At 40.0% G+C, this 25,288-nt stretch overlaps 2 protein-coding genes across 3 annotated transcripts; one reads left to right on the top strand and one right to left on the bottom strand.

Annotated features, from left to right (window-relative positions):
- Positions 1–10,110: 10,110 nt before the first annotated feature.
- On the top strand, positions 10,111–12,938 carry dnajc9 (DnaJ (Hsp40) homolog, subfamily C, member 9). The gene is made up of 5 exons (XM_023289775.3): positions 10,111–10,517; positions 11,650–11,790; positions 12,030–12,284; positions 12,438–12,524; positions 12,605–12,938. The coding sequence occupies exons 1-5, from the start codon at positions 10,344–10,346 to the stop codon at positions 12,704–12,706; spliced, it is 759 nt and encodes a 252-aa protein (XP_023145543.1). The 5' UTR covers positions 10,111–10,343; the 3' UTR covers positions 12,707–12,938.
- A 625-nt stretch (positions 12,939–13,563) lies between these two features.
- Positions 13,564–25,172, bottom strand: fam149b1 (family with sequence similarity 149 member B1). Of its 2 annotated transcripts, XM_023289773.3 has the most exons (16): positions 24,653–25,172; positions 23,922–24,038; positions 23,286–23,430; positions 22,469–22,617; positions 22,168–22,311; positions 20,031–20,183; positions 19,757–19,938; positions 19,519–19,661; positions 18,727–18,795; positions 18,131–18,243; positions 17,655–17,879; positions 16,899–17,022; positions 16,658–16,783; positions 15,653–15,734; positions 14,108–14,245; positions 13,564–13,959 (listed from the first exon to the last, which is right to left on the bottom strand). In XM_023289773.3, exons 1-16 carry the CDS (start codon positions 24,697–24,699, stop codon positions 13,877–13,879), a joined length of 2,040 nt encoding a protein of 679 aa, XP_023145541.2. In that variant the 5' UTR covers positions 24,700–25,172; the 3' UTR covers positions 13,564–13,876. The 2 variants fall into 2 exon arrangements, with proteins under 2 accessions (XP_023145541.2, XP_023145542.2); XM_023289774.3 differs by lacking the exon at positions 18,727–18,795.
- Between the last annotated feature and the right edge of the window lie 116 nt (positions 25,173–25,288).

Below are 25,288 nucleotides of genomic sequence, written 5' to 3' on the forward strand. Positions count from 1 at the left end.
TTCCGGCCAACTCAAACGGCAAAATTTGATGACTTTGGTTAAGAGGCCGGGGAGGGGCGGGCCGAGGAGGGCTCAGAGATTTCATTGGATTAGTCCAATGTCCTTCCAAAAAATTAACCAATGGGCCGTCGCGATCGACAAAAAGGATTTATATTTATATATGATGGTTAAATTATGACACCCCCTGTGCCGGCCCAAAAATGTGCTTCGGCCCACCGGGCATCGCCCGGTACGCCAGATGGCCAATCCAGCCCTGGTTGGGGTAAAAATGTTGTCAGAAGAAGAAGAATAAAGAAAGAAACGACATAACAAAATGCCAATAAATCAAAGGGAAAAAGTTGAGACAAGAAAACATTGATAAAGTAGGAAAATATAAAAGTCGAATTAATTTAAGAAGTTTATTTAATAACTAAAGATGTAACTTTGTAAATAAGTGTTGTAGTCTATTTCACTTATTTGATCGATAGGTGTAGTGAGAGACAGGCAGACAACGGGGTAGAAATAATAATGAGGGAAACTCATACAGCACGGGGTTGCGAGCGGGAATCGAACCCGGGCCTCAGCGTTGGGGACCTAGGACATGCGTGAGTGTTTTAACCCGTAGAGCTATATGTACACACGTAATATGCTTTTAAACGTGTATTCATCTAAAAGAAAGTCTAGGGATAGGGTTCTGGTTGGAGAGGAAGGTCCTGACAGTAGTCATGTATAAAAAAGATGAATTTGAAAAATTAAAATTTTGTCATAATTTAATAATAAGCCAGTACAGCCAAAAAATTCCTAAAACGATGTTGTTGTTTTTCCGTCCGCATCGCGGTTGAAAAAGTACACCTTTAGGTTAGCTATATCGACGATGCGGACGGAAAAACCGCGAATTAATTTCTCAGAATATTCGGCTGCTTAGTATAAGAATTAAAAATATTTATGTGTAATTTTTAATTTCCCGATATTTCATTACAGCTGTAAGGACCTTGCTCATTAACCCTCATCTCAGTCCTTGACTTACTCTTGGATTTCTACACGGTTTCAACATCAGAACATGTGTGCTCATGTAGCTCTACGGGTTACGCCGCTGACATATGTACTAGATCCCCAACGCTGAGGCCCGGGTTCGACTCCCGCTTGTACACCCCATGCTGTATGAGCTGGCCTAACTCTTATTTCTAACCCCGTTGTCTGGATGTCTCTCACTACGCCTATCCAAACAAAAAGTGAAAGACACTAGTACACTTATTTAAATAGTTCAATGTTTCTTTACAAAATAACATCTTAAAGACAATAACACTTTTACTAGTCATTAAAAAAAAATTTCTATGAAAACCTTTAATATACAATTACACATTAAAATCTACTACAAATTCTTAACATTACAAACTACAAGAGTTTAAACATTTAATATTGAAAATAATATTTTAACTCATCACATACAATAATACTTTTCACTCAACAATTACACATTAAAAAGACAAAAGAGTGGTACATCTAATCTAATATTATAAAATCATGAAGAATGACAAAAGAACAAGACTAAACTTTTAAGATGAATCTAAATACAGACAAAAAAGTTGATAAACACCAGTGATACTTTTGAATATCAAATTACACAGAACACACAATAACAAAATCCAAAAAAACAAATACATTTACATATCTTAAAACGTTTTCTATTCTGAAACAAAAACATCTGGTTGTTTCTTCAAACACTTCCTCTTTCAATGTTCTGGCTTGCACTTTGAATTGATTTACTAATAACTCTGCTCTCAAAACTGCTTCCCTCATAAAGTCTACTAATAGTTAAAATCATTGATCAAACTAATGTTACCTTCTGATCACCACTAACTATACTTTTCAGTGAATACAATCAAAGTTTCTTCACCATTTCTAAATATCACACAGGTGAACGTCTCACCAGTACTCAAATGGATACTCTAAATGTGAAATCAAGACTCATGTTCACAACTTTTAAGGCTTCGATTAAACAGAAATTTCTAACTAACACAGAAGTACTAAGACACTTTGCACATTGCAGTCCTCAGACTATCTGACATTTCTAACTAACAGACAACTACACATGGACATAGAAGACACGAGTCCTTGGACTATCTGAAGGTTCTAGTTTACAGACAACTACTGTGAAACTTCGAAAATTTCAGCCCTCACACTGTGTGAAAGCTCATCTCCTCAGGACTCAAGAGGTCTGTACACTTTGAAAATCTTGGAAATCAGGGTTCAACCCTCCAGCACAAAGCCTAAAGTCCAACCTCCTGACAAAAACTGTCGAGTCAAAACTCAAGTTAAAAATTAAAGCTGCAAGCAGCGTTGGACGGGTCATCGCATCCTTGCTGGTCGGCGAATCCACGCACGTCCACCAGGTGGCGCTGCGACCAAGAGTGCATGTCGGCCTATGGATGTTGTCAGGGCTGGACATTGATCACACATGTAAAATTTCAGACAGATTGGAGCATTTTTAGGGCAGTTACACAGCAGTTGATCTTTCATGGCGAAACACCAAAATTCAGGAGGTCGCCATGGCCACGCCCTCAGACTTAAGGTGAGCATTTTGATAACTTTTGATCACCCATGCCTGGAGTACATCCTGGTCAAATTTCAGCTCTCTCGGTGTCACCCTGTTTGAGTTTATAGCTTTTGAAAATGTACAAAAATGACCCCAAATCGTCAAAACATATGACATATAATTCAAAATGGCCGACTTCCTGTTGGGTTTTGGGCATGGGTGTCAATTACATTTTTATGTGTCTTGATGAGTTACATATGCCTACCAAGTTTCATAATTCTAGGTGACACGTACTGGCCGTAGCAACTGCTTGAAATTTTCCAGGTGGCGCTATGGAGCCATTTTGCCATACACATGTGCAGTTTCCCTTCAATATGAAATGGGTTGCCGGTCCAGATATGTGTGGTAATTTTGGCGAGCATTTGAGCATTTTTAACCTGTCAAAAAGTACTTTGTTTATTACGGCAACAATGCATTGCCACGGCAACAGTGTTTTATGACTCGTCAAAATCTTCACACTGTGGCATCGACTAGGCATAACCAGTCAGCTGGCCAATTTTCAAGATGATATGACAAAGTTTCCGGCAATGGTAGGTGCAAATGTAATGACAATTTCTTCCTGTGGCCAATAGGTGGCGCTATGAGTATTTCTAAATTTATGAGTGTGGATGTGTTCAGACCCGGACTGGTGTCCACCATATCAAGTTTGGTCCAGATTGGAACATTTCCAGCTGAGATATTAATAATTAAATTTTCACGGTGAGAAATCGTAATTCGCCGCGCCGCCACAGACACGCCCTTTGATGACGAGCCACAATTTTCTCTGGGCATCATCATCAATGTGTTCTGGCTTATGTCACCAAATTTGAGGTGAATCTGATCAACGTGCTAAGAATAGTACATCAAAGTGTGAAAAATGTCAATTTCCTGCTACCACAAGGTGGCGCTATGACTGTGAATGTATATAACCGTACGGATGTTGTCAGGGCTGGACATTGATCACACATGTACAATTTCAGACAGATTGGAGCATGTACAGCTGAGTTAGACAGCACTTCCTGTTTCATGGCGAAGGATCCATTTTTTTGGGAGTTGCCATGGCCACGCCCTTTGAAATGAGATGAACATTTTGATAACTTTTCATCAGGTCGCGTGTTTGCATGTATTGGCCAAATTTGAGGTCTCTCGGACTTATCCCCGATGAGTTATTAATTTTAAAAAATTTACAGCTAATTCAAGATGGTCGACTTCCTGTTGGGTTTAGGGCGTGGCCATGATTGACTTTTTTGGGTTTCCTGATGTGCTGAATATGCCTACAAAATTTTGTAGCTGTAGATGAAACGTCGTGCAAGTTGGCCTAATGACCAAATTTTCAATTTTCCAGGGGGCACTATGGAGCCATTTTCCCACACACATGCGCAACTCCCATAAAATATCAAATTTTTCGCGAGGCCTGATGAGCATGCCAAGTTTGACGCGTTTCGGGGTATGATAAGGCCGCCAAAAAGGCAATTCAAAAGTCCGGAAAAGAATAATAATAATAATAATAATAATAATAATAATAATAATAATAAATAATTCCTTGCATTCCAATAGGGTCTTCGCACCATTCGGTGCTCGGACCCTAATAATAAACCCTTGCATTCCAATAGGGTCTTCGCACCGTCAGTGCTCGGACCCTAATAATAATAATAATAATAATAATAATAATAATAAATAATTCCTTGCATTCCAATAGGGTCTTCGCACCATTCGGTGCTCGGACCCTAATAAAATTAATACCCCTGAATTTTAAATTATCTGGCAATAATCATGCTGCTTAAGAAGAAAAATAATGTAAATAATTTCTTTACGTGTTATTCAATATGCATGTGGCAGTTACAGTCAGACCAACACCTAAATTTAAGAAAATAAAGGTAATTTTATGCATGAGTAACAAGTTTGCATTGTGAAGTTAGATAACCTTGCAGAACTTCTAAACCAACTCCTTAAGTACAATAACAGCCCTTAACTCGTCATTACGTTGTTCGACGAAGACGATCACATGAACCCATAAGAAGCCGCTTGTGTCTGTGACATAGGCACGTCGCTCTACGTACGGATGAACGTGACTTGTGACGGCTGATCGAGGCTTTGTTGAAGCTTCGACACTTAATTCAAAACATGGTTCATTACTCGAGGCCTCAATGACACACAGTGCTCGAGTAGGACATCTAGTGGTCAATAATATGAAGTGCAATCAAGACGTGGTCGTTGGTTCATGGATTGTTTTGGATTTGATTCGTCATGCACACATTCCTGTTTGACTACACTAGATGATTGTATGGGTTGTAGTAGACACAAAAATTATATTACTAGTAATAATAATGACAATAACTATTGAAGAGCACGTTTCTCTTCTTACCCCCTGAGCTACTCACTCACATACATTTTTTTTTTTTTTTGCGCATTTATCCTCTATTTTTTTTGCCATTTTCGAGTTTTTTTTAACTTGAGTCTCGACTCGATCATTTTTCTCAGGAGGTTGGACTTCAGCCTTTGTGCTGGAGGGTTGAACCCTCAGTTCCAAGACTTTCAAAGCCTCCAGACCTCCCGAGTCCTCAGGACCTGAGCTTTCACACAGTCTGAGGCCTGAAATTTTCTAAGTCCCACAGTAGTTCTCTGTTAGACTGAACTTCCAGACAGTCCAAGGACTGATATCTTCTAAGTTCCTGAGTACTTCTCTGTTAGTTTGAACCTTCACACAGTCTGAGGACTGAAATCTTAAAAGTTCTTGAGTAGTTCTTTCTCTGTTAGTTTGAACCTTCAGACAGTCTGTTAATGTTTCGATTAAATCTTTAAGGTTTTTCTTTTTAAATGTTTTACCACCTTTTAATGTTTAATTTTCTTTTTAAATCCTTCATTGTATTTTCAGTGTAACTCCTATTTGAACTTTTATTGTCTTTAAGATATAATTTTCCAATGAAACATTTAATTTTTTAATTAAATGTTTTGTCTTTTTATTGGATAAGTGTAGTGAGAGACAAACAGAGGAGAAAAGTCGGAGGAAGACTTGCAGCAAAGGGCCACTAGCGGGACTCGAACCCGGGACACTGCGTCGGGGACCAGCCCCTGTACATGGATCACCCGCTTAACCCACTGAGCTATATGGGCAGCCATGTTTTGTCTTTTTAAGGGTTTAATAATCTGATTAAATGTTTTGCATTTTTAAAAATGTTTAACATTCTTCTTGTTTAATTGTATTTTTTAAATGTTTAATGATGGAAATACTTCATCTGTAATTTCTAATATTTGTATTTTAAAAATTTTGTTTAATTTCATAACGACATGTATTGTATCATGTTGAATGATCTCATTCCATATTTTTGTCTGTTTAATATAATTTAATGTAATTTAATGTTTAACTCTATTAAACAGACAAAATATGGAATGAGATCATTCAACATGATACAATACATGTCGTTATGAAATTAAACAAAATTTTTAAAATACAAATATTAGAAATTACAGATGAAGTATTTCCATCATTAAACATTTAAAAAATACAATTAAACAAGAAGAATGTTAAACATTTTTAAAAATGCAAAACATTTAATCAGATTATTAAACCCTTAAAAAGACAAAACAAATAATTAAAAAGTTAAATGTTTAATTAGAAAATTACATCATAAAGACAATAAAACTTCAAATAGGAATTAAACAGAAAATACAGTGAAGCATTTAAAAAGAAAACTAAACATTAAAAGGTGGTATATGTACATATAATTTAATTGTATTTAACGTTTAACTCTATTAAACAGACAAAATATTGAATTAGACAATTCAACACCATACATGTCATTATGAAATTAAACAAAATTATTTAAATACAAATATTAAAAATTACAGATAAAACATTTTCCATAATTAAACATTTAAAAAATAAAATTAAACAAGAATATTAAACATTTTAAAAAAATGCAAAACATTTAATTAGATTATTAAACCTTTAAAAAGACAAAACATTTAATTAAAAAATTAAATGTTTAATTAGAAAATTACATCTTAAATTTCTTGAATCTTTTTAACAATAAAACTTTTTAAAAGTTTTATTGTATCAATTTTTTTTGTTTGATTTAATTGCTTTTTGTTATGTAGTTTATTTCTTAAATCTTCTTTTCCTGTCAAGATTTTAACCCCAACCTTAAAAATGAAATAAACCCTTAAATCACAATGAAAATACTTCTGTTGTCACAATCATGAGTTAGTCAATTATTCAGTTTATCAATTCAACTTTATTTATTTAGCACCTTTTACACAGATGATAAAACTAAACAAGCAAAGAGAAAAAACTATGATTAAAACTCAAAAACATTTTTAAAAAAAAACATTTAACATGGTAATAAAATATGTTGTGTTCAGGGGATGGAGGGAATTTATTGAAGTCTTCTTGGGCTCACATGGGAAATCATTTAAAATATAAACTTGATATTCAGTCTAAGGAAACTGCAGTGCGACAGAAGAAGCAACAATATCTCCTGTTTTCTCCTTTAATGAGTCGACTATTCTTGTACTTTCAGACCAAAGAACTACAGACTCTTCACAACCTGCTCAAACTCTTGGTACAGGACCTCACCACACGGGTCAAGAAGGTTTCCATCTCATTTCTACTCTGAAGCTCACCTTCTCCTGCTCAAACTGCTGACAAATGTTTCTGCTGCTCTAAAGTCTGGTCTCCAGAACTTCCTAAAAACTCTCAAAGTCTCTTCTGCTGCAGGTTGCTTTGTAGAACTGTTGCAGAAAACCTCACTAAACCACATGGAGGGGCCTCAAGATATTCGTCCAAATGAAACCATACAAAAACCAAACTAGCACAACCCAAACGCTGAAGTCTCCTGCAGCCTACCAGAGAAGCTCTGAGAACAGAGAATCAGGACAGGAACTCTTACCTTCTGGAGAAGAAGAATATAGAATGTGTCTGACCAAAAACCTCTAAAGACTCACTACAGCCAAGATAAAGGCACAACTCAGCTGCACCAAATCCACTAATCACTGCAAACATTACCACCATGTTGGTAAAGAACCACATTTACCAAGACAACTATCCAGTACAAAGCCCTAAAACACACCAAGAAACACATTAAAGACAATTTTACTGCTGGAAGCTGCAAGCCAACGCCTAAAGAACAAACTAAAGCAACGAAGCCAAACCCAGTTCAGTGGTGGAGAAGCAGAGGAAATGTTTGTCTGCAGCTAAATAAAGCAGGAAGACACTGAGCTGCTCAGGTGTTCCTAATAACACCAAGCAGCCACCTGGACAGCCAATAGGAACACAGCTTCCTGGAAGTCCAGAGGGCTGGTTTAGTCAAGGAAATTTAGTTTAAAGTTGAAGCAGAAAGTTAACAAAGAAAGTTGAAAACCACCTTCTGATACCTGAAATCTCTGAGTTTTCACACAAAGAACACCTGAACATGTCAAACTGGTTCCATAGTAGAACCATCATTGTAAAAACGTCATAGTATGGTGTGTTGCTCAAAAAACATTAGGACCCGGCTGTCAGGGGACAAACATGTAAGAAACATGAGAACAGAGAGAACCCAACCAGTAGGTCACAGTTTATCATCCCCCAGTCATCTCCTGAAGTCCATATGGTGAGAGACATCAGTATCTGGTTGTTCATTTACCAGAGGATGCTTATAATCATGCTGATGTGGTCTGTACTCTACACTATTTTAGTGACTCAGTAAATGCCTAAGTTGTTGTTTTTTTTAAATGCTTTTTAGTTTTTAATAAACATTTAAGAGCCTATATGTAATCAATAAATGGCCTTTGCCTATCTTAAGAAAAATTCACTCAGAACTCTGATATGTTAACAGTACTAAATAAATCAATAAATACATGCATACACACAAAAATAAGTTAATACATTAACTGTGTTAAGATAAGATTTAGATTTTTAAAAAGTTGTTTATGTTTTTGCAGAATCCAGTATTACTCACGGGTATTGGTCACAGTATTGGTCATTACATTTTATTAGTTTGATTTCACTGTTTAAAATGATGCCACCTCTTTTCAGACAGAACCTGTGATAATAAAACAATACAAAATTTTTAGTTCCGTGTTAATAAAGCACTTAAAGCTTTAAGTATGGCTAAATGCTTTTTTCAAAATTAAATATATCACTCCTTAGGTGGTAGTGGCCCCAAGTTCAGTAAAGTTGGAAAGATATTCACAAATTCGGGCTTCCAGCATCAATAACTCATTAGATATAGGTTGTCAAAACATAAACGGTGCCTCTTTCCCATTGTTGCAAGGCAGACAATGTGCTACAAGCCCAGTTTTATCAAAAGTAGCTGTCTTTCAAGCTACAGGAATAACATTGGTGTCTATGGAGTGAACAGGGTCCGTCTGCAATTAGCAAAACCACTGCAACAGTAAAGAGAGACAAATATTCAATGACTTCACTCTTATACATTGTAGTGTCACTAAAATCACTGCAGCCTTCAACTGGCTCCTGTTGTCAAAGTGTTTTAACAGAAATGTAAATGCTGTAATTTGATTCTTTTAATGAACCATGTAACTTGAATGGATGTGATGCTGGTGTGACCACAGTGCACACGTCTGATGTTGCTCACAGTGGTCCAAGGGATGCTCAGGGAGTTTGTGTGTTTGCTCAGACTCATGAAAAATTACAGGGAACATTGTTTGGGACTCAAGCAGTTCCTTCTTTTACTCACTATCTCCCCAGCCTTAGAAAAAAAAAACCTGTTCACACGGCACAGATGAGGCTGAGGTACACAGGAAATGTTTGGCTCCATTGTACAAGTTTGGGTAAACGGTTTTGTGGGTTGCCCAGTAAGCCAGTGGGTCTGCTGTTCTTTCTACAATTGCATTCGCTGTGGCGCTTTGCATTTGCCAGGCTCTACTTGCGTCTTCGTCTAATAGGCTCCACAGTTGAACTGAAAAATATTGAAGATCATCATCATCATCACCAGAAATGTCAGTCATTCCCTATTCAGAAGAGAAAAAGAATACCTGTGGAAGGTGCTGCTGGTGGTGGAGGACGAGGCTGCGGTGGTGCTTGTGACGTAGATGACTGCTGCTTGGTATTCTTTATGTTAATTGTTGTGCATTCTGTTATTAAACGTTCTTTCACACTGGCTGCCACTCTGATTGGTGAATCCAAAAGTTTTGAACTGCAGAGCCACAAGTGTAGCAACAGTCAGTGAACTGTTCTTTTCTTTGGTTTGTAGTCTGTCAGCTAAGCACCTGGCAAGGTTCTGTGCCAGGTGTTGTGGCATGGGGGTGGTGAGTTGGGAATATATATATATATATATATATATATATATATATATATATATATATATATATATATATATATATATCTATCTATCTATCTATCTATCTATCTATCTATCTATCTATCTATCTATTCTCTACTACGAAATACGAAATCTGACATACTACTAACTCTCAAAGCAAAAACAACAGCAAAAAAAACAATCTATTCTGCGAAAAACTGGGTTAGCTGAAGCTAAACTGAAGTGATTCAAACGTCACGAGTCACGTGACCAAACCACGCCTCGGCACAGTGGCTCGATACGTTTGCTTCATGAGCTACAGCGCATGTGTCGAAGCCTCGGGTATCAGAGGACCATCACTAAATGTGACAGACGAGCGCGCCAAATTAATAACTCCAATAGAAGCGACGTCGAACAAAAGATTGGTTGAATTTAAGTGTAGCTAGCCAGGAAACAAAACTGCACAAGTTGTTCAGACGCTTAAGAGTCGATACCTTACCGGTCAAACCTCTGAATAACGTCCTCGGTCCTGTCGGACTGCTGTCAGGATGGGTTTGCTCGACCGTTGCCAGGAGCTCTTCAACACTGCAAATTTGTACGAGGTTCTGGGAATCAACAAAGAGGCGACCGAGGCAGACATCCGGAGGAGCTACTACAAAGTGTCGCTCCAAGTCCACCCAGACCGGGCTCCGGAAGACCCACAGGCCACGGAGAAGTTCCAGGTTAGCCCTCCGTGTTGCTAGCTGCCACAGAGCTGACACAGAGAATGGACACAGGCTAGGCTAACGAGCTAGCTAACACAGCTAACTGAAATGCTGCAGGTTTAGCATTCTCCTCCTGCTGAGCAGCCACTATCCAACATTTACTCAATGAATGAATGTTTTAGCATATAGAATAGAGGGCCAATTAAACGAATGTAAAGTGTAATTTTAATAGTTATTATACTGTACTGTTTCATGGGTGTCTCAAAACTCAGTCCAAACACTGTTGTGTATAGATCACATAACCAGAATGAAATGTCTGTCACTTTTTGGCAAGTTTATTAAATTAACACACTGTAATACTTTACAGCAATGTTGCAACAACCCTGATAATACACTGTTCCCAGGTAATAAAAAAAAACAAACAGAAACAACCCATGAATATTTGGCCATTATTTGCAGCATTGCCGTATGTATGAAAGGAACACCTTACATCAGGGGTGTCAAACTCATCTTAGTTCATGGGCCACATTCAGCCCAATTTGATCTCAAGCTGGCCGGAGCAGTAAAATGACAGCATAATAACCCATAAATAACCACAGCTCCAAATATCTCCTTTTGTTTTAGTGGGAAAAAAGTACATTCTGAAAATGTTCACTGTTGATGAACTATCTTTTGGCAAAACATTATGAACTACTGGACATTTCTTAAGAAAAATAAATTCAATTTCAACAATATTGTGCCTCAGTTTATCATTTACACATTAAAGCTTTCAGATCACAGTGTATCTACAAAAGTTTTTTCTTTGCAGATACTGTAAAGCATGTTTTATTTTTAAAATAAAAGCCAATCTTCAAAGTAGGTGCCAAAAGATAATCATCTTTGCCAAAATAAAAATTGAGATTAAAACAACCGAAACAAAACATTTAACCTGTGTTTTTGTTTTGTTTTTTTTTTATTTGGGTATTATTTATAATAGACATTTTTTAAACACAGAAATGACACAAAACGTAGAGATTTCTGTTAACATATACTCATTATTTTTATTGTCAAAGGCCCATTCTGAGCCAATTAAAACCTTCATTCTTTTTTTATATTGCTGATATTAAGTGTATAATAAAGAGCTGCATGTGTGTGTGAAATGGCGCTGCAGGTGTTAGGAAAGCTGTATGCTGTGCTGAGCGATAAGGAGCAGAGGGCTGTTTACGATGAGCAGGGAGTGGTGGATGAAGAGTCTGACGTCCTGAGTCAGGACCGCTGCTGGGAGGACTACTGGAGACTGCTCTTCCCCAAGGTACTGGAGCTCAGCAGGTGTTTCTGTTTACTGGCTAGCATCGCTCAGTAATGAGTCACTTCGATAGCTTTGTCCTATGTATGTGATGATGTGAGACCTGAAGTGAGTCACTTGTATTCCAGGAATTTTGTGTTGCTTCTGCCATCGTAGAACAAATTAAATGAATACAAAGAAATTTCTCAACTAGTTTATTTGTTGCAATGTCATTAAATTTCACATTATCTCCGAAAATCTCCTAGATCACGGTGCAGGACATCCTTGAGTTTGAGAAGAAATACAAGGGCTCTGACGAGGAGCGGGAGGACGTGATCCGGCTTTATGTGCAGCACCAGGGAGATATGGACGCCATCACGGCTTCGGCTCTGTGCTGCTCCCAGGAGGATGAGCCCAGGCTATGCAGCATCATCCAGGCTGCCATAGACGGCGGGGAGGTCACATCCTTCCCAGCGTTTACCCAGGAGAGCAACAAGAAGAAGAGGGCACGTAGGAAGAGGGTGAGAAAATCCTCGCTGTATTCTTGCATGATTGCTGGTTGGCTAAAATATGCCCCGAAACCTTTAATCATCTCGTTTTAATACTCACTGATGGGTTAATTTAAGATTACGCGCTCGATTCATGTGTTGCTTTGACTGCAATTAATCTTCCAGGCTGACAGAGAGCGACAAGAAGCAGAAGAAATGCAGAAAGAGATGGGGCTTGGCGATGAGGAGGATAGTCTCGTGATGATGCTTAAGGTACATACACACAAGTACATATGAAATTTGGCTTTTTTTTTTGTTGGTTTCTAACTTTTGTTTTCTTTCTTATTTTGCAGCAAAAACAGAAATCCAGAGAGCAGAATTTTAACAGTTTCCTATCAGACCTGGAAGCAAAATATGCCAAAAAAACTCCAAAAGGAAAAAAAGGAAAAAAGTGAAAAGTATGAAGGATCTGATTCTAGCAGACAAACTGTATATAAATTGCAGAAAAGTCACCATTTTTTGATTAACAATCACATCAATAAGTACATGTGGTTCCCTCTGTGTACCTCCTCATAAAATGATTTTCAGTTCTCTGTAGCTTGGCATATGACACCAAAATGTTCATGCATCTTGTATTTCTTGTCAGTTGTCTTCATAAAACATTAATAAATCTGTATTTATGTAGTACATTGTCTTTTTATTATTTTGTATAAAACAGAATCAAAGAAAATGCATTGAAGAACTTTGATTTTCGAGATTTTTTTTAGCTTTTCTTGCCTTTGTGGCATGGCTGTCTGATATCTTAATAATGAGTACATGTAGAAACTACTCTTTGTGCAATAACCCTCATGTTACCTGTCAAAGCGTCCCCACTTGGCTTTGCTCAGAAAAAAAATTACACTAAATACAGCATTTAGAACCAACATGACAAATGAATTCCCTTAGTTATTTACAAGAACAGTTTCCTATAAATGCCTCTTGCATTCCTGCAGTGTTGAGTAGGTGTATTAGTAGAAGCACCTGGGCTGCAGAGATGCCACATTCACTCCTCTGATTTCTGATCTTAATGGTTAGAAAGGTGGCATCTCATGATACCATCCCCGTGCACAATGATATGCAATGAGAGGCTCTAGATATGTACATATTTTTAAACGCAGGGCGATTTAAACTTGTCTTCTTATAAAAGATACAGTACCAAACTCTGATGTTGCATCAGAGAGGAGAAAAAAAGTGCCTTTTATCCTCTCTATCCCTGTCTGGGTGGGTGTGTTATTCCCTGCATAGTCATTTACCAGTCCAACAACACACCACAGAGGAGAATATACAGTACATTCACACATAAATAGATATCTACACATTCAAGTCATACATACACATACATACAGCTCATTCTGTACGTGAAGATGGAGTTCCTGTTGATAGTCATTGTTTGGCAGCCACTTGCGCTGATTTGTGAAATACAAAAATAGGACTTTAACAAAAACATCACTGAAGCAGCATAATATGAAAAAATCTGCTACTTCTGTAAAACAAAACTGTTCAGTGGGCACAGATGCTGCAGAGTGCTGCACTTTGTTGTGCAGTATAAAGATAAATGGCTGGAAGGTGTGGAGATGAGAGGGAAACTACAAGCCGGGTCTGCTGGCTCTGGATGAGATGCCTCCTCGGGTGTAGGACCGAGCTGGGACTGACACAGTCACCAGAGGAGCTACAGGGGGGATAGAAAATAATCTGAAATTAATTAACCACCTCAACCAGTTGATGAACTCGAAGCAAGCTGCTGCAACCTCTCACATTTATAGTTTATCTGAGGCCCAAATCTGGAAGGCTTTCACCAGCCACTTTAATGTACTGACCTGGGACGGGGGCTTGTGGGTCTGGCTCCTCTTCGTCTTTGATGGGCAAGTGCCCCAAGGGGTGGTGGGAAAACGAGTCCAAGAAAGATGAGCTACTGATGCCAAGGCTGATGCCAGTCACACCGATTCCAAGAGAGTCTGGTAGAATGAATGAATAAATTAATGCATAAGTGATTAAGTGGTGTATGAGAAAATCCATTTTACACAGAGAGGTTATATTCCACACAAGTCACACAAAACATCTCAGTTAATAGTACAGTTCAATATATCACTGAGGGACTTTTGAAGTCCATGGGACATATCTTGCATACATTTTTATCAAAAGTAAAAAAAAATGTTTTTATGTTTATTATGATCATGTCTTTACAAATTCCATAATTATTTATGATGGAAACAGTCACTTATTAATAAAAAATGACTGGATATCACTAAAATGTCAACTAAATAACCGTCCCAATTTAATAACAACCACCTTCTAATTAGCTAAACAATAATAAAATGAGCTTATTCAAAAATTGTTTTGATTGTGTTCTTTTTAAGTTGAGATAATCATGACGGATTTTTCTTTTCTGGCAGTATATCACACTTTATTTGGAAAATAAATCATATCTGTGTCCAAGAAATCACTTTCAACAAAGTTAGCCATTACAAAAACACCTCTCAAGGAAGTGTGTTAATTCCAGATCACATGACCTGCTCCACATGATGTCATTTCCTCCTGAAGAAAAGACTGGCCAGACTCCAAGGCTTTCTGAGTTATTTAATATAAAGTAGTGTGTGAGTCAAGTGTGGATTCATCACATGTCAACAGGTTTACTACAATATCTTTATGAATAACTTTCAATTTCACTCAATTGTATATATAATATTTAGAAGAATCTTTCTGTAAAAATGGCATGTGGTGTTTGGTTATAGGTGGCCATGTTGATTTTCGGCCTGAAAACAGCAAAAATGTCAACTATGATACCTGTCAACTATGTTAGAAAAAGTTCCGCAATTACATCTTGACCCCAAAGATTCTCATCCAAGGTTACTGTACTCAAACTTTTCAAGATTGTGGACAAGTTCAACCAATTTGATCAAATAGGAATTCAGATTTTAATATCCCTATTTCAACACCAAGTTGAAACTAAGAGTACAGGACAACTAGATAAACTGCACAGAGATGTTGAGGCAGCTGACTAAATGAACAGTAATGTATCAATGGGTGAAATAGACGTGGCTGACTGCTCACACAGCTCTAGATAAATGGTTTAAATTTCCAGCTTCTGCCATTACAAGTGGTATTAGTACAAACTGATTAACTAACTGAACCAATTTAATCAAAGTTTTCAGTATGCAAACACACTACTTATCCACTCCTATTTAACAGTATTGTCAAGTTTACCATCAGTTGAAATGAGAACATTGATGAAGCGGTACTGCCCTACTGACAGGGCTGTGGGGAACATCTGGCAAAAACAGGGAACCACTGCAGTACATCGTGTCCCTTTTCCTGCAGATTTTTAATGATTTCTATTCAGATATTCAGGCTGAATTTCTGACCTGTGCCCACAGAGGCTCTGCCTGGACGCCCCTGCCCGATGTTGTCCAACACTGTGAAGGAACGACGGTACGGAGTGTCCGACTGAAAGCACAGAGTCAGACATGCTGTTAGACATACTGATCACACAATAGTTGTACAATTCTACAACTTCAGTTAGCTTTTATCCAAAGCGACGTACATCTGAGAGTAGGTAAAACACTAGCAAGGATCTAGTCAGGAGAAAACAATCTGGATAAGAGCCATAAAACAAGTTCAGGTGTGATAATAGGATCGTGGTGTCTAGAGGCAGTGCAGATGTAATAGTTTTTTGTTGGTGGCACACACTAAGAAAGGTGTTCAGTGAAGAGCTGGGTCTTTAGTCTTTTCTTAAAGACTGAGAGAGACTCTGCAGATCGAACAGAGTTTGTTAACTCGTTCCACCACCGGGGAACCACAGAAGAGAAGAGTCTAGCTATCGACCGGCCGTATTGTGGTGGTTTGATCAGGCACCTTTTGTTGGCCAAGCATAGTGAGCGGGAGGTATTGCAGACCTGAATGAGAGAGTTCAGGTAGGAGGGAGCTGTTGTCATTGTAATATTGAATGCAGTGGGAGTGATGTGCTGTTTTTAGCTGGCTGATACCCAGACATGCTGCTGGATTCTGGATCTTCTGCAGAGGTTTAACCGTGCATGTGGGGAGGCCTGCCAGTAAGGAGTTGCAGTAGTCGATGCGTGATACTACGAGAGCCTGTACCAGGATTTGTGCTGCATGTTGAGACAGGAAAGGTCTGAACTTCCTGATGTTGTACAGGGCGAATCAACACCACCGAGCAACAGACGCAACATAAGCCTTGAGGTTCAGTTGGTCACCGATCACGCCAGTTAGTAGTTAACCACAGCTGTTGATAAAGACCTTCTGTAAACTATAAACTGACTGTTTCTGGCCATAAATGAAATGATTACTGCTCCACCTGACAGTCTACAGGGCCTACATGATGTATTTTGTGAAAATGAACAGAATTTTACCCTGTATGTGTGAGTCGTGTTGGGTCGAGAGAAGACATCTAGCAGGTGGTGGCGATCTCTCGGTATTGAACTGCCAGCTTCGTCATTTATAGCGCTGTGGGCTCGGCTGGACGGGCCTTTCTGACGCTAGCGGGATGAAAAAGCGGATACACAGCTGATGAAAGGGGTTTTACAGCATATAAAAACTGATGAACACATTTAAGAATTGGACCTATGGTCTGCTCGCTGCTGCTGCCTGTACCTGTGCAGGTTTGGACTGCTGCCCTGAGTGAGACGATTCTGGATCCCCGGTGCCAATGGGAGGAAGAAGTGTGTTTCGGCTTAGAGGCAACACTGGAGACGTTAGCCGGTCGCTGGCTGTGGGTCTGTGGAGGGAGACGCACACTTAAAAACAACAGGTACAGATAGTTTGTTTGTTCTATGCTGTATCTACGGACCTAACATATATCCATTTGTAATAAGATGAGAAGGGAGTTCTGTAAAATTCATAGGTTAAGCATGACGTTAGAATTAGTTTTTTTTTTCAACACATCACAAAAAAGAATAAAATGTCCCCAAGCAGAATTTGATAATGTACTGTAGTGTTTCTTGGCGAGGCACAGTGACATCGTGCAATTGATTTTGATGACAGTAAAATAAATCCTCAAACATTTTACACTTCAGTGTTTGCACCTAACTCTCAGTGAGAAAGCAAACAAGTAAAATGTGTAACTTCCTGAGCTTCACCATTAGATAATCACCTGTTACAGTATTTGTCTTTCACCTGCAGTTCATGACAGGTTCATCTGCTAAGTTAGTCTCGCAAAGGAAACTTCTATCACCTCCCACTCTCATTATTTTACTGACACGCAGCCAAAAGGCACACGCTGAAAGGAAGTGTGTTTTCAAAGCAATCTCTCTCCGTCTCTGTGCAACTTCAGAGGCCATAGGGGAGACGGAGGGAGTAAAAAAAGCAAGATAGGCGCTAGGGTGGGGTTTCCAGGATGATAAAACTCACAGACGTGTCCCGCGGATGACCTCGTCCATGGATCCCGCTGTGCTGGACTGACTCAGGCTAGGGACCAGCGGCAGGAGGGTTCGGGGAGGAGGGTTTCTGCGCCGAGCCGACTGCGCTGGGCGGGACAGCGAGGAAGAGCTCTGCTCCAGGGCTCGGCGAGGACGAGGTTTGCTGGAGGGGACGACGCTGGAGCCTGGTCTGTGAGACGCCCGCTCCTCTGGCTCCCTGAGTGGGAAGAACAGAGCAAAACACAGTGGATGAATAGTGCCTTTTTAGCTAGCCAGCTGGCTCAGCAGTCTGCCAAACAAGGTGTTAAGACCGGGGACAAAAACATGGCATGAGGGAGGTGAACATGTTCAGCTGTAAATGGAAAACTGCAAGATATCCATGTCTCTCTAGTCACACACTAAGAATATACAAATGTAATATAAATGTGTGATTTGTTTGGCTTTAAGATAAATAAAATGTGTCCGTACTGGTTTCTCTCCAGCAGACCCAGGTTCCTCTGCTGCAGGGGGATGCTATGGATCACGATGAGGTCATTCAGGTTGTGCTGAGTTGCTGCTGCTCCTACAGGGACCCTCCCGCCCTGGGGAATAATGTGAGATGAGCGAGAAAGTAATGAGACAGGTGGGATGAAGGGCAAAAGATGAAAAAAGACAAGAATGATGAGGAGATCAAGGACAGAGGGAGCAGAGAGGAGACAAAACACAACATATGAGAGCAGCCCAGTGGCCACATGGTTAGTTATTTCCATTTGTACAATACAGTAAAATCATGCAGTGATGTAAGGACCCCATATCTGCTATGCCACCAATCAAAAATAATAATCACAACACTTAAAATGCAACAAAGGTGATACTAGCAAAACAAAGCATTCCAACATTCTCCTAAAAGAAATGAGGATCTAAATAAAGTCAGAGTTGCAGTTAAAGAGATAAACGATGGGGATGCTTTTGTGTTAATCAACAGGCAGAAGCACATTTATTCTAGAGATAAAGACAATGAGCCGCGATGGACGGCGTGCAGGCGACACGCCACCATTTTGGCTCTAAGTGAGGGAGTTACATACACTGGAAGGCCTTTTTTGCTTTTTGGATTTCCGTCTGGACTTGTGCTTTGAGCCCCTTGACTTTGTGTTCTTTAAGGGGAAAAGGCATGTCCAAAGAAAGATAGTGGATACAGTAGGAATAAATGAAAAGAGGGAAATGAAGACAGAAGAAAATACAGAAAGGTTAAGAATGAATAGAAAGGAAAACAGAGGGTATGCAAACACATTGGCAAGGTGAAGGACAGAGAGTGAAAGGGGAAGGAAAGAAAACGGTGGTACAAGTTAATGAACTGGAAGCACTGAAAGACTGAAGAGCAACAGGCAGGAGTGAAAAACAAGTGATAATCTAGTGTGAACAGTGGAGCAGATGCATATGATGCTCAGATTTGTAAAGATTTGAGTGAGATGAGTCGAAAAATATAAACAAGTTTAAAATTAGCAGAGATTAAACAAATTTATATCAATCAGCGCTGGAACTATAACTGCCAAATTCAGATGTTTTCATTCTATTTTAATCATTTTCTTTTCATATTACATATTGCATTCACTATTAAAAAGAAGAAAACATCTCAAATGTGCAGCTGTCTCTGTGTTTTGTTGAAATATAAACACAGAAGATCACTGATATCATCATTATGAAACATTTTTCATCGTTGAAAGATAGGAAGTAGCTGAATTAAAAAAAAGAAAAAGATTATTTTGAGTTTTGATTTGACCTCATGAACTGATGAAAGCAATGAAAATGAAATGAGGATCCCAGCCTGCCCCCCTAGACGCACCCTGGCACCCCTCAGTCCCCCTCAGACCACTGACCTGGAACTGCAGGCCAGCTGTGAGCGGAGGAACCCGGCTCTGGCCAAGTTTGGGCAGCATCATGGGCAGCGTGGACAGCAGCATAAAGGGATTCTGGGAGTCCTGCGGCAGGGGGCTCAAGTTCCCAGTAATTTTGTCATCATCTGCCAATCACACATGTACGTTCACTTCCAAATAATGTACGTTTGTGAAAGAGTTTTTGCCCTAATGCATGCAAAATAGTGAAATTCAGCCCCACGTGAGGTGCAGCACTCCCAGTGGCGTTGGACCAGCTCTTTCATGCAGCCAACCAGCTGCCGCCACACATCATCAAACAGCAGGTCGAGAACAGCTTGGCGGCGACATCGGTACGGTGAGACGGGGGGCAGGCAGTGATGCCGCCGCACCGACTCCGAACAGTCCTGGTCCCAGTCGTCATCCCTGTGGAAAACAAATACAGAAAATTCCCTTTTCTATAAGCTGTGGAGGTTTTGGGTTTGGTAGTTTACAGTTCTGAAAAGCAAGTAACTCACAAGTCCCTGCTATCAAAAGCCAGATATTCCTCCATCAGTCCTTCTACTTCAATCACCCTCGGCTTGTCGTGGCTGCTGGAGGCACACGGAGGTTCATCCAAGTCGCCTGATGAGGACTTGATCAGCGGCACTCTCCTGCCCTGCACATTCAACCTTTCCCCAAAACAAGAGCACACACAGTTGAGCACCTTAATCTGTGCGCATAAAATGGACACAGACAGAAGCTCTATGTTTTCAATAAATAATAAATAACAGCTGACAACACTGGGCTGAGAAGCAGAATGAAAATCTTGGCACTGACACTTTTGCATATATACTAGCATGTCTAATTTAATTTTAACTCCACTGTGTCAACCTAGTTTAGAGATGAACCGGTCAGATCGTCTTGTGCCCACTCGTCTAGCTTTAACAGTGTCAGACATGGCCTCTATTTATCACAGCTAACCAGCATGACTTCGACCTGAATACTTGGTTAACAAGAGGATCTAGGTCACAAAACCACAGTCAGTCGGGACTCCTCTATAATTGACACACTGACATCAGTCATCTGGACAGCCAGCAGATACAGCAGAGACACGTTGCAATATTTCTTCAAATACACACAGTCGCACTTTTGGGCCGCAGCTTCAAACAAAAACACTGTAAATTGTTCCACGTATCTGTTATTTAGTGTCAGAAACACACACTAATAGCAATGACTGAATAAACTTTGCCTGAGCTGTTTCAGAGCAACATAATTCCAATGACTGACTGATACACACTCACCGCTCACTTTATTAGGTACACCTGTTTAATTGTTTGTTAACACAAACTGCTAATCAGCCAATCACATGGCCGCATTTCAATGCATTTAGGCATGTAGACGTGGTCATGACAACTTACTAAGGTTCAAACCGAGCATCAGAATGGGGAAGAAGGAGGATTTAAGTGACTTTGAATGTGGCATGGTTGTTGGTCTGACTATTTCACAAACTGCAGATCTATTGGGATTTTCACACACAACCATCTCTAGGGTTTACAGAGAGTGGTCCATAAAATAGAAAATATTCAGTGAGTGGCAGTCAAGTGGACCAATATGCCTTGTTAATGTCGGAGGAGAATGGGCAGACTGGTTGGAGAAGATAGAAAAGCAACAGCAACTCAAATAGCCGCTCTGTACAACCTGGGAATGAAGAATATCATCCCTGAGCGCACAACACGTCCAACCTTGAGGCAGATGGGCTACAGCAGCAGAAGATCACACCAGGGGTCACTCCTGTCAACTAAGAACAGGAAACTGAAGCTACAATTCATACAGGCTTACCAAAATTGGACAATAGAAGATTGGAAAAAGGTTGCCTGGTCTGATGAGTCTCTATTTCAGCTGTGACATTCAGATGGTCAGAATTTGGTGTAAACAACATAAAGTATGGATCCATCCTCTCTTGTATCAACGGTTCAGGCTGCTGGTGGTGTAATAGTGTGGGGGATATTTTCTTGGCACACTCTGGGCCCCTTAGTACCAAATGAGCATCGTTTAAACACCACAGCCTACCTGAGTGTTGTTGCTAACCATGTCCATCCCTTTATGACCACAGTGGACCACCTTCTGATGGATACTTCCAGCAGCATAATGCACCATGTCACAAAGCTCAAATTATCTCTAACTGGTTTCTTAAACATGTCAATGAGTTCACTGTACTCCAACAGACTCCACAGTCACCAGATCTCAATCCAGTAGAACCTTTGGGATGTGGTGGAACAGAAGATTGGCATCATTGATGTGTAGCTGACAAATCTGCAGCAACTGCGTGATGCTATCACGTCAATATGGACCAAAATCTCTGAGGAATGTTTCCAACACCTTGTTGAAAGTCTGCCACGAAGAATTAAGGCAGTTCTGAAGGTGAAAAGGGGTCCAACCTTTAACTAGCAGGATGTACCTAATAAAGTGGCCAGTGAGTGTATATGGATATACAGTATTTGTTAAGTCACCATACACTTGTACCAACAGAAGTTTCCTCTGTGGATTAATAAAATCTAAGTCTATATAGAATGACATGACTAATGCAAAATGCAATCTGCCTTCAGGAAACAGTATCAGGTGAACTTTGGCCTCCTGTCAGCCAACTAGTGAGTCAATGCAGTGAAGACTTACTCTGTGCAGCCCTTATCTTTCTCCTGGGACTTCACACTGCCTTCTTTGCCTATTGATGGGCTGCTTGCAGAGCTGCCTTTCCCTGAGGTAGCATACCACTGGAAGCCCTCGTCACTGGGACACAGCAGCTGAGTCCCCAGGATCCTGAAACAAAAATGTACAGGGTAAAGAAAAAAGTGTTTTCCTACAACAATGCACTGTTTTCCTCCACAATCAGCCTTAATCTTTGTTCCCGCTGCTGCCATGTTTCACTCGGAAGCTCAAAGAGCTGCGAGCTAGTAGGAAACAGCGGATAACATACCGAAGATGTGGGAAACGTGTGGCCCACTGCTGACATTCATCCTGCAGCCCCTGGAGTATCCCTCCCCTGCCGTCTCTCCCCTCATACAGCTCTTTGTCGATCTCCTCAAACATTTGCTGCACCTGCCGTGACGCTGCCTTGTCGAACTCCTACGGGACAGAAAAAACAGAGAGAAACACGGGAAAGGAAGGTAGTTATTCCTCTGTTCTCATATACCAGCTCCATGATTGAAAGCCGCTGCCGTTCATCAGTAACTGGCAACACATCATCGCAGCCTGCTTCAATCTGCATGATAATTAACCTCTACGGTCCCCTGAGATGTGACTGTGGTCAAGCTGGATTGTTCATGTGATATCAAAAAAGAGAGGGACGAAGAAAGAGGAGAGCGAGGAGTAGGTTAGGTTGCATAACTGAGTTTTTTCTTTTCTTTTCTCAGAAGCAACTTGAGGACAATGAACTAAATAAATTATCGAGTCTTGGAAAAGTTTTGTAGGACCAGCTGAGTCTAGAAAGCACAGCAAAATAACAAAGCAATACCCAGTAGAATTCATGCCTTGCATTAATAAAGAAGTAGCAGACAAACAAGCCATCTGCTATTCAACACAAATACTAGTTGCATATTCTTCGACAGTTTCCCACATGTTTGCCAAAGGGGTGACAAATGTTAGTGAGTACATCAACATTTGACATTTTGTTGTGTCGTGTTTGTAGAATCAGAATAACAGCAAGTATGAAAAAAATGCCAGAGGAAAAATATGTCCTGTGTGAGTGAACTATCAGTTCACTATTAAGACTGTTTGTTTAAGAGCAGACTTACATCGTAGCCCCAGGAGAAAACAGAGCTCCTCTCGGTGGAGATGCCAGTACCTGTGGAGCTGTGGATACCTGACCAGGACTGGTTGGAGTCGACTGAGATGACGGTGGGACAGTCAGAGTGGCCCGAGGCAGCAGACGTCTCTGAGCTAAACAGGAAGACACAGACGTTATATGGCTTCTGTATAACCTGAAATAAACTATCCACTATATGAAACACTGTTCATTCCTTCCCACACCAAACCATCCTTTTTCATCTACATCTTGTATCTGTCAAAACATAAATCAAGTTTCTGCTATATGGCCGAGGAAATCTAACTGGTTTGCGATATAATCAAAGTGGAAAATGAGGGGCAAATGTCAAAGTAATTGAATATTCTAACAAGCTGCCTCATTATTTATTCTTTTAACTGCACATCTGAAGGAGGCAATGTGATATGAATTAATCCACTGCTTCTGGGTGTCACATAGCAAGAACCCTGGGAATCAGCTGTCCACTCAAGATGGTGTAACATTACAAAACACGCAGGCAAGAGTGTGAGTGTGTACTAGATGCAAGGAGTTTGATCTCAAGATTTGCCTCCTTACAGAACAATCCTGGGCTATATGTCTGTCTGTGGGACGTCCAAAACTTAGCTACCTGTTGTGTGCAGAGACAGTTTCCTGCAGGTCGTGGAGGTAGCGCTGAGGGGTTTGGTTATCATCTGCTTCTTCCGGGAGAGGGTGGTGGTCGAGGCTGCTTCGAGACAACCCACGACTGCATAAAATTCAGACAAAAAACAAGTAATCAACAAAGGGCATGTGTCACATTTTGGTGATGCGTTTAATTTCAGTAATGGGCGTACAGTTGAAATAATAAGTTGACATGAAAATATAATGCTGTGCTTCTTTAAATTGAAATAATAGATTATTCAGAAACCAATGCAAACAAAAGGAAACATCCAAATGATATAAAAGATATGATTGTGATGTTCCTAGTCACTTTGCATTTCACTGCACACATTGTATGAGCATGTGACACATAATTTGCGTGCCCTTATTATAGTCAGTGTATAGTTTTCAATGTCTAACTGCTCTATAAAACATGATATTGTGGAACTGAGGACATATTGTGTGGTCAAATACTAGTGTGGTGTGGTAGGTTAATAAAAATACAACATTCAGTTAAACTGGGGGACCAGATGGGCAGTCACTATATGGGTCAATAGAGATATTAATTTTAGACTGTCAATCTATAATGTTCAACATGTCAGTCACTCAGCCTGCTTTCTCTTCCAGTGAAGCATAAACCCCCTAGAAAAAATCATCGTGTACAAAGCCCAGCTATTAAACAGAAAATACATTTCTGCTTTTTTAAGTAACCGTACTCACATCTCAAGTTTGTGCGATACCGGTCTCCTGTTGTATCGTGAAATCATTCTCCTGCGTTTTACAGGCTCAAGCCCTCGTCTTTCATTCTTGCCTCCGCTTCCAGGACTCTCTGCGAACAGCTTGGAGGGAGGTCTGACATTTTCTCCAACATTAGCACACAGATAAAAACCCGTAGCGTCCACCAAAAAACCCCCCCAAAACTGGATAGCTCTCTGGATTCAGATGCTAACGCTGTTTCCAATCTTTAATGCTAAAGAGGAAGCTACGTCTGAAATTAAGCTAACTAGCGTGACAGGTAAAACATCAACAAGGCACGAATAGCATCGTATAATTCCCCCAAAAGCACATCTCTCGGTAAAATAATCCTGCTACACGAAATATGCATCTTGTTTGTTCCGAAAGTTGCCTGTAAATTATGTTAATATCTTAAAATAAATGTGTGGCTGATGTTAGTGCAGCAAGCTATCGCCAGCTAAGAGGATTTGCTTTGCTAATGTTAGCTGTTAATGGTTAGCACCGACAACAACAATAATGAGGCTGTCATGGATACGCAACTTCGTAACCCCGAGGTCTCATGGGAAATGGATTTCTGATTACCCCAAACTAGCCCAAATGCTATTTGTCGTGTTACTACAA

Source organism: Amphiprion ocellaris, chromosome 16 (assembly GCF_022539595.1).
Source record: "Amphiprion ocellaris isolate individual 3 ecotype Okinawa chromosome 16, ASM2253959v1, whole genome shotgun sequence".
NCBI lineage: Eukaryota > Metazoa > Chordata > Actinopteri > Pomacentridae > Amphiprion > Amphiprion ocellaris.

Excerpts from the sequence above, each read along its gene's own strand:
- dnajc9 (XM_023289775.3), top strand. The coding sequence starts at position 10,344 with ATGGGTTTGCTCGACCGTTGCCAGGAGCTCTTCAACACTGCAAATTTG. Across the intron at positions 10,518-11,649 it reads AGGCCACGGAGAAGTTCCAG|GTGTTAGGAAAGCTGTATGC; the intron begins GTTAGCCCTCCG and ends ATGGCGCTGCAG. Across the intron at positions 11,791-12,029 it reads GGAGACTGCTCTTCCCCAAG|ATCACGGTGCAGGACATCCT; the intron begins GTACTGGAGCTC and ends AAAATCTCCTAG.
- fam149b1 (XM_023289773.3), bottom strand. The coding sequence starts at position 24,699 with ATGATTTCACGATACAACAGGAGACCGGTATCGCACAAACTTGAGAT. Across the intron at positions 20,184-22,167 it reads AAAGATAAGGGCTGCACAGA|GTTGAATGTGCAGGGCAGGA; the intron begins GTAAGTCTTCAC and ends TTTTGGGGAAAG. Across the intron at positions 18,244-18,726 it reads AGCAAAAAAGGCCTTCCAGT|GGCGGGAGGGTCCCTGTAGG; the intron begins GTATGTAACTCC and ends ATTATTCCCCAG.